The 9,991-nt window shown below is 36.7% G+C and overlaps 1 protein-coding gene across 1 annotated transcript; it reads left to right on the plus strand.

Moving 5' to 3' along the window:
- Positions 1–12: 12 nt before the first annotated feature.
- LOC129801381 (OTU domain-containing protein 5) lies at positions 13–7,548 on the plus strand. The gene is made up of 5 exons (XM_055846336.1): positions 13–149; positions 207–377; positions 562–1,228; positions 6,051–6,806; positions 6,892–7,548. Exons 2-5 carry the CDS (start codon positions 315–317, stop codon positions 6,996–6,998), a joined length of 1,593 nt encoding a protein of 530 aa, XP_055702311.1. The 5' UTR covers positions 13–149; positions 207–314; the 3' UTR covers positions 6,999–7,548.
- Positions 7,549–9,991: the final 2,443 nt, after the last annotated feature.

The following is a 9,991-nucleotide window of genomic DNA, read 5'->3' on the forward strand; positions in this document are numbered from 1 at the left end:
GGGATTTTTCCTGTGAAAACCTTGCAAAATATTGCATCACACTGAGGGTTTTTGCAAAGTTTTCTTTTACCTAAATTCTCCCTCGAGAGAGAGCGGTTAACTTCAAGTGGCATGGAATCCCAATATGGCTGTCATTGTCTCCGAAGTTCGTAAGTTTTTTTTCTGGTCGAGGAAAATTCTTCTTTTATCCATTTTCCCTATTGCAGATTGTATCAATGGCACTTTAAGTGTAAAGAATAGTGTGTTGGGTGTCGATTAGTGCAAGCAGAACGTCAATTGAGGCAATTGCAAGTGTGTAAATCCCAATCACCAGAATGACCATCAAACCACAGAAGACGTCGGAGGAGGCCAACAAAGAGGAACAAACTCAGAATAATGTAAGTTGGTATTTATAGATGATGAAGGAAGTGCAGTGCTGAAAATGCCACAATTCCGATACGATGGAATGTGAAGCATTAGGGAGTTTGAGGTGATAGAGCATCAAAGTGTTTTGTTTGAGGAAAAAATTGGGATCAATTTTTAAAGGTTGCTATGTTTACGAGGTTCTGTTTAACTCTGCAGAGCCCTCAGCGTGAGAAGAGAGGCAGTGGACACGTGTACGGAGAAGAGAATGTGGGAAGACACCGTCGGACACCTCAGAAAGCGTGTGGCTTGCGAAAGCGAGAGAGTCATCTCAAGAGAGTGGAATCAAGGAGCGAACGTGAGAAGCACTCAAAGAGTCCCCATTTTCCACTCGGCAGCTCCAGTCCACACAATAACAATCTCACCAGTGCAACTACGAGCCACGAAAGAACCACCAGTACTGTCACGGGAAATGTCCTGGATATTCTGGAGGAGTCCTTTTCCGGCTACAACAGTGGTGACGAACATATTGGGCAGCGAGATGCTGTGCTGACGCCAGAAGAGTGGGCCGAGAGGGATGAGAAGTTTGTCAAGGCCATGTCCGAGAGAGGGTTAATTGTCAAGGAGATTGGTGAAGATGGAGCATGCCTCTTTCGCGCCATCTCCCTGCAAATCTATGGAGATGAGGATATGCACGAAGTGATACGGCAGCAGACTATGGATTACATTTACCAAAATCGCGAATATTTCGCACAATTTGTCACAGAGGACATTTCCAGCTATGTACAGCGGAAGAGGCAAAATCATGTCCATGGGAATCACATTGAGATCCAGGCCATGTCCGAGATATACAATCGTCCGGTGGAACTCTACTGCTATCAAACGAGTGAGTTGGCAAACTTTCTTTTATCACTTAGCATCAATCAGGAGGGATTTTGTGAGAGTGTGTTGAAGGCCGAGGTCAAGTTAAAGTTTTCGGCAAATTTACCCTATCTCATTTTTGAGGAAGTGTACAATGACAATTGTGCACCCAAATTCCAAGAAAAGATATACGAGTTCCTTTTCTCGGGATAAGTTAGAAAGGAGAGATAGTATTTTTTTTTTATTTTACCACATTATTTGAAAGATTTTTTCTCAATTGTCAGAGTTTATTTAATATAGGGGAGGATGAGGCTGTTTCAAGCAGTTTACATTTATATGCTATTATGGGAACTAATAGTTCACTTAGTTTCTCTTGGTTATTGGCTATTTGTTAACATAGGGGAGACTGGGGCAATATTTGTCAAAATGGATATTTTATTTTTTCACGAGCTCAGAGAATCTACAATGTAAAAACTTTTGGACACTGACCAAAATATTGGAACAAGTTTTCCTTGGAACAAATTTTTTTGGGATCAATTTGTACCTAGAGAAGATATTTGTTTTTTTCCAAAAAGTTTTCTTTACAGTTTCGTTACAAAATACAGTTACAATTTTATTAGAGTTTTCTTTTGGAACCGTTTTGATACAGTGGAATGTCTACCAATTTTAAGTTGATTTCGTTTTATACAAATTTGTTCCCGAAATTTGGAACAAAATTTGTTGCACTCGGCTGTTTTGTTCCCACTGTCAGGAACAAATTGGTACATATTCATTATAACAATATTATTCCTACACCTGTAACATATTTGTTCCAAAAATTTTCGATGTCCGTGGACGAGGTAATTTTTGGAACGAAATTGTTACTCATATGGGGAATCTTTTTGTTCCCATTGTCGGGAACAAGTCCGTGTAAGTGATTTCGTCTTACAGTTAAGGCTTATACTTCAGTCGAGATGGATTTCGGTGGCGAAAGTTCATAAGGAACATCAAATAAGAATCAACTGAAGAGTGTTTTATAACAAACGCGTGTATGACGAAATCATATACGGGTGCTGGCAGCAGGAGGGGAAGGGAATCTCGAATTAAAAAAGTGAAACCATGTAGCACGAAAATTGCCACAGATTTGGCGTTCTCTTCACTTCAGTGACGGGTGACTGAGTGTGAGAGGAGGAGGGATACGATTTTATACTAGACGAGCTACAATTTGGAACAAATTCGTTACTAATATTGGGTATCTTTTTGTTCCTCCTAGAAGGTACAAATTTGTTCCAAAAATTTTCGGTGTCCGTGGACGAGCTACAATTTGGAACAAATTCGTTACTAATATTGGGTATCTTTTTGAGTCTCATAAAATGAACAAGATTATGCCAAAAATTATGGTGTCCGTGGACGAGCTAATTTTTGGAAAAAATACGTGCCGAAATTTTTTACCGTGAAATAACTTTTACTAATCATATTCTTATAGACAATTTACCGCTGTACAACTTTACCAACGTTATTTTGCTCTAACTCAAAAGGAAATGTGATTTCCGAGCAATTTTCTAAAAGATGATTTTTGTGGAAATTCTCAAAACACCTGGGGCAAATTTTGCCAGGCATGGAGTATTTATTGTCATTTTCTTTCGTTTTGTTACGAGTTCTCGTGAATGAATGATATATCCAATTGAAATATTTTGATAGGAAATTTATTCCTTTATAACTATACAGAACATTGTTATCTAAACGAGAAATGTGCTTTTCAAGTTATTTTCCAAACGCTGTTTTTGGCAAGAAATGGCTGAAGAGCGAATTGGGTGAGTTGAACTGAACGAAGTTTGCCAAGTAATGCCCAACGCACAATAACTTTTGTTAAGTAAACATGTTTTTGACATTTCAATGAGAGTGAGTGAGATCTAGATCTAGTCATCTCGTTCACTCCTATAGAAAATTTTGGAAACATGTTTACAAACAAAAGTTATTGTGCTTTGGGCATAAATGTCACATAGCAAAACAAAAGAAAAAAGGTAGCGCAGAGTGTTTTGTATTAATGGAACTGGAGAAATTTAAGCATTAAAAACACATTTGTGATGTGGGAATGTCCTCCCAAAATTCTTTTACTCTCTTCCTGTTGGGATTGTTTTGCCTCATAAATCATCTGCAGTCTCCTCAGAACCAGGGACTGGTTGTTTCTATTCGCCGTGTAGAATATCGGCATTCTTCGTTTTTTGACAATATTTGCCCCATGCCTTCTGACAAATTTTACCCCGAGTGTTCATTTTTAATAAAAAAATACTTCTGGAGGAAAATCAGTATGGAAAATTCACAAATGAAAAACAGATTCGTGTTCAGCAGATCCAAATTATTCAGCAAACACACTCTAATGCAAAAATTTTGGAAAGTAAGTCGATGAAAATTGATATCTCTTCAAGAGCAAATATTTTAAAAACAGGACCCAAAATTTCAATATTTTTTATTTGATATATTCCTTGCTGGAATTCCTTAAAAACTTTGACATTTGTTGAGGTTCACTAAGGTAATCTATAATAAAAATTTGAAGTCTCGGTCTCTTTTCTTTTGTAAGATATTGAATTCTAAAATTTTCGATTTGACAAATTTTGCCCCAGTCCCCTACATCTCCTATTTTTTAATAACCCCAAAATTTTAAATTTGCGAAGGTCATGTTAATCTGTTCCTGAATCTGCCTCACCGTCCCCTAAAAATTTGAATTTCCAAAACCTACATTATCTACATATTTTAAAATTTTTTTTGCCATAATTAACTTATATAATACACGATATTTGAAAAATTCCAATATATACAGTGGGATCTCGATCGAGTCAACCCCCGGTAGAGTCAATGTCCAATAGCGTCTACAGCTATTTTTTTACACTACGAACTCTAATAGAGTCAACTTGAACTTAAACGAACTCCGATATAGTCAACTACTACACCTAGAAATAATTAGTAGACTATCGAGGTCCCACTGTATTTCTAAAATTTCGAAATTTTTCAAAAACATTTTACCGATGTTCTTGCTTTATCAAAATCTCTATATTTAGTTTTTCTCGAAAATCATTCATAATAAGTCATAAGAATATTTAAAAAAAAAAATCACGACAGTAACAAATTTTCATTAATCTTCAGAGACCGTCAATGGTATTTTTTTCTTTTCATTTTTAGAAGAAAAAAACATTTCCAAATGGTTCATATTCTGAAAGTGAAAATGCACGCGCGTTGATCGAAGTTTCAATTAAATCGAAAATAAAATTTTATTGTCATTTGTCATCTTTATTTTTGACCCCCCTCCCTTATACGGCCATTGCCATATAAAACCTGTGGGATGAAAACGTTGGTAAATTCCTTCATTGGTTTTACATTTCGTTACCGTTGCACGTGGGCCTCTACATGCGAAGATTGGTACGCTTACAAAGAGAAGTTTGAAAAACCTATTCACTGAGGCTGTTTTGTTCTTCATCGCACTAACAACATTTCGAACATTTCATTTAATAAAAACATTTAATAAAAATAATTAAAAAAAGTAATAAAATTTCATTTAAAAGAAATCAATTTTTGTGCTTAATTATTATATTAATTATAACATCATTATCTAAGTTGTGTAAAGAGTACTATGCAAAAATATCTCTTTTTTTAAATCTTTATTTTTAAAAGAAATCTTAAAAACGTCAGAGCAAAACAAGGGCTTGGACAATCTGAAACTTAGGAATAATCTTAACTTCAAACTTTTTGAGATAAAACCGGATTCTGATAGTCCACAAAATTTTCTGTGAAACTCTGTACCAATCTAAAAATCTAAAAATATTCAAAATGCCACTAAAATAGCAGAAGCGCGATTTGATTTTTTTTTTTTTTTAATTTGATCAGTCATACTTAAAGTTTAGGATTAGAAAGAAATGAATATTGCAAAACTTGAAAAGATCCAAAAAACATAGCTTTTTTTGAATGGGATTTTTTAATTTATATTTTGCCAGTTTTTTTTTCTCTGTAAATAACTGAGATTGAATTCAAAGAACAATCAGAAAAAAAATCTACTGTTGGTTACCTTGGTTACTATCCATTTTCTAACTAAATTCTATTTCTTTATACCCAAAAATTTAGCCATGGACAATACCAAATATCTCGTACAACATACCATGTTTCCTTAATCCGAGACACTTTCCTCTCTTCCATGAAGTGAAATAGCTGTTAATAGTAAAATCATTTTGAAATTGCTTCATGTTGCAAGGCTTTGAAAAAAAGCAACTTGTTTTCGAGATGACTGAATAATGGCTAAGCTTAACCCTCTAACGGGTAAGATCGCATCCAGGAGGTCTTCACAAAAATCACATTTACAGTGACAATAAAGGTTTTATTTATTTAAAAGTGTTATAGTGTCCTCGGTAATAGTCTTATAAACATCTCTTGAAAGTTTGAACCCATTTTGACTCTTCGTTTTGTTGCTATTCCCAATTTTGTGTGACCAGGTCAGAGAAAAAGCAACAAAAAATATTTGTGCAAAAAAAACTCATTTCCAATTTCCATAAAAATACCGATTTAAAGTTATCTGACTAAAATAAATTTATTTTTTACTCAAAGATATGTCATTCTACTTTGTATATTTTATTTAAAAAATTTGAAAAAACGAAAAATGTGAATTTTCGAAGCAATAAGAGTTCAAAAATTTTTTATATTTTCTCATCTAGCGCCTAAACTAAAAAAGATAATGAAGAATGGATGGTTTTTTCGACTTTATTGAATCATAATTATCCTAGAAAACATTGTTTTAGAACTTTTTTTCGCATATTAAAGGAAACACCGTTAGAGGGTTAAACGTGAGCCATAAAAACATTTTGACATCTTTTTTTTTTCAGAGCCGATAAATATATTTAATTCCGGTCAATGTGACAATGGCTATGAGCCACTGAGACTATCGTATCAGCGCTGTTCCCACTACAATGCCCTTCTGGACCCCTTTAAGTCGTCTGTGGGCGTTGGTCTGGGATTGGCTGGCTATAAGCCCGAGGAGGTGGACCACAAACAGATGCGCGATGCCGTGCGACTCAGCGAAGATCTCGAAATTGAGCAGACTATGTTCGAGGATAAACTAAAGACAACCGACTGGGAGGCCACAAATGAGGCCATTGAGGAGCAAATAGCACGGGAATCGTATCTGCAGTGGTGCCGAGAGCAGAAGGCACAAAAATCATCCGGGAGTAGTTCTACAGTGACGTCAACAGCGGTTAGTGGCAATCACATGGGAGCTGGGTCTTCCACCATGATAGATCTCAGGTCAGATGTCTGTTCGACGTCTACTGGCGGTGCCACGAGTCGCCTGAGTGATTCGGAGGCTGCTGGAGGCGCTAATTCGCCATCTAGTGAGCGTCAGAGGAGACGAAGGCGTCGACTGGAGGAAGAGAACACAGGGTCTGAGGTGAAGAATGACAGTGATCTCAACTATACACCGTCATCGGTGAAGAAGGCTAAAAGACGACCACAATCTGGATCAAATAGCCCCGAGAGGACACCAACCTCTACGCCAGGACCTTCCAGTCGCGAGGAGAGCCCGGATCAAAAGCCTCTATCGCTTTTCTACCAGTCCCTCCTTGAGTCTTCCTACACAGACGATGGTGAGTGCTACGAAAACTTTTTTCTTTGTTCTTTCCTTGAATAAGAAGTGATCTTGATGATATATGATCTTATTTTCTGTCCCAGGCGACATGCAAATGTCTGAGAAAGAAATGATACAGAAGGCACTTCACATGTCTCGTGTGGACTTTATAAAGGTCCGACAAAAGCACGTCGACTACGACTCACCGTAGACTTTGACCTCTGCCTCGCTCTTCCTTTATTTTATTTTTTTTTCGCCATTAGAACGTAAAGAGAAATGAACCCAAAATTATACAATTTGTAAAATTAAACCATTTAAAATTCCCAATCCTTGGCAATATCACGGTCTTCTCAAATATTGAGTGCAAAATTTTCTCCTGTTTTTTTTTGCCATTAAAAAAAAATAAAATTTTTTATTTTTTGTCTTTGGATCAAACAGCGAGCAATCACCCAATCTTTTGGCAAATCTTTGCAGGCGATTGAGTAAATAGTGTGAATTTAGAGATGGAGATTAAATGATTTCCCCTCCCCCTTCCCCCCCTCATTTTGACATTGTAGAAGATTTGTATAATTCAAAAAAAAAATGATTAAATTGAGAAAGAAAAGAAATATGCCACCATGTACAATAATCCCCATTTTTTTTTGTTAAATTATCTTTAAAAGCGATAAATATAAATACTTCTTTTTCTTGTGATTAAAACCAATTTATGCCCTCATTTAAACACTTACTCTATGTGTAATAAAAGATATTTTGAAGAAAAATCTAACGTGTTTTATATGATATTATAATTGATATTTTGTGGAAATACTAAAAGTTGAAACATGAGCAATTTTTTGGTCAGTAAAAAATCAATTTTGGTGAGTGATCACTTCGCTTCTTTAATCATCATCATTTTCAACCGCTTATCTCTATTGGGGCCGCGTGACTATGACATCCAATTTAGCAGCCCAGGCTTGTCGATCCTCCGTCACTTCTGGAAGATGTTCAGGTTCGATCCCAAGGCGTTCCAAGGCAAGATTCTGGATTTGATTCAGCCACCTTGTCCTAGGTCTGCTTCAATGTCGACACCTCTTCACAATGAGTCGCATAGCTTTTCTGGAGAATCTTCGATTTTTTAATACCCATATAATTTTTATTAGGTAATGTTTATTCCAAAGATTCCAAATTAAAGCCAGTGAAAAGCCTGGCTCGTGCCCCGCGAAATCTGCGAAAAAATTCGCGTCTCGCGAAAATCCGCGAAAAAATACGCGCCCCACGAAAATCCGGGAAGAAAACGTGACCCGCTAAAATCCGCGAAAAATCTCGCGTCCCGCGGAAATCCGCGAAAAAATTCGCGCCCCGCGAAAATCCGCGAAAAATAGACGACCCGCGAAAAAAATATGTGACCCGCGCAAAAATACGCGCCCCACGAAAATCCGCGAAAATCCGCAAAAAATCTCGCGTTCCGCGGAAATCCGCGAAAAAAATCGACCCGCGAAGATCCGCGAAAAAAAGTCGCGGATCGCGAATTGTATATGCCAGCCACCTTACAAATTTTCGAATATAAACTCATTATGTAGAGAGAGAGAGAGAGAGAGAGAAATGGAGATGAGCACATATATTCTGTCAGTAGAAGAGGTCGAAAGTTTGGAGTGGTATATCTCAGCTCCTGATGAAGATAATTGAATGAGTGAGCTATTGTTGGAAAGCTTGGCTAATTAGCTTTCAGAATCTGGTATATGTAATCTGCTATGAGTAAACCGTGGTCATCCAGAACCATTTATGTCGAAGAAGACATTTTTTGCAAAGTCATATTTGGCCATCCACTGCTGGGACCAGGAGTGATCCATGATTCTCGCACATGGACTGTTTGTTAGAGGAACTCAAAGGGTATAATTTGTGGAAGAGACTTTTTTTTTTGGACATCACACTTTTTTTTATTCATCGACTTTTGCTAGAATTTTGAAGTGTTAAACGCAAGGAAAAAATTACAGAAATCCTTCTATCTTATTTTCTGGACAAACTGATGAAGATATCGACTTCGAATGTTCTAAGTACTCCCCCATAAGTTGATCCAAGGAATCCAAATGTCACTTCAATTTCATCCTCACGTCTATCCTTCCCCTCCAGAAACCACTCTTTTAGGAATATCTCAAAAACCAGACCATCGATGCATCTCATTTTTGGATATGTTTTAGAGAGTGTCCTAGCAGACATTTCATCCATACATCTCAAAGACGTGAGACCTCTTCTTCTTGCGCATGCTAATAATTTGTTCAGAAGAGCAGAATTTCTTCTGATCAATTTTCTGACCAAAGAGACAAATTTAGCGACTTTGATTGTTCTGAGTACCCCCCAAAAGTCAGCCTAACGAATCGAAACAACACATGCATTTTCCTCTCATCCCACTCTTTCCCCTCCAGAAACCACTCTTTTGGGAATATCTCAAGAAATAAACCATCGATCCTTTCAATTTTTGGATATGTTTTTGACATGGCCAAGGCGGACATTTCGTCCTCAGACACCAATATCATCCAGAAATTTCTTTTTGGAATTTAGAAGATAAGTGTTTAAAGTCTTGTACCAGTGAATTTCAACATAAAAAAGATACACACAGAAAAATTTTGACTCTAAATTTAAGAATATATAAGATCCTGGGAACTTAAATTGGACGTGAATCCCCGAGGCGTTTAAGTAAGTTTAGCTTAGTTTAGTAAGTTTGAGCTAAAGAAATGGGCTAGAATCCCTAGCTCTTTCAAGTTAAGAGATCGGGAACTTAAGTTCTGCATTAGCTGGAAAATGAAAAATGTCTACGGATTTGCAAATTGCAACTAAAACTAAATGATCAAGGATTTAAAATTAGGGCATTGGCATTCATTGGATGGGATTTGAAATTAAATTCCTGGGTATTTCTATTTAAGAATTTTCCATTTTTCTGTGTGTACTTAACCAAGTAAAAATTGATTAAGCTTGTAAAAAAATTTAAAATCTATCAAATAAACCACATTCTGTCTGAATCCGTTGAAAATACACGCTCTTACGCAGTCTATTCATTGGCCCTGAAAAAATCAAGAAAAAATGTCTGGATGATATTGGTGTCTGAGGACAAAATGTCCACCTTGGCCATGTCAAAAACATATCCAAAAATGGAAAGGATCGATGGTTTATTTCTTGAGATATTCCCAAAAGAGTGGTTTCTGGAGGAGAAGGAGTGCGATTTCGTAT

Source organism: Phlebotomus papatasi, chromosome 2, assembly GCF_024763615.1.
Source record: "Phlebotomus papatasi isolate M1 chromosome 2, Ppap_2.1, whole genome shotgun sequence".
Lineage (NCBI taxonomy): Eukaryota > Metazoa > Arthropoda > Insecta > Diptera > Psychodidae > Phlebotomus > Phlebotomus papatasi.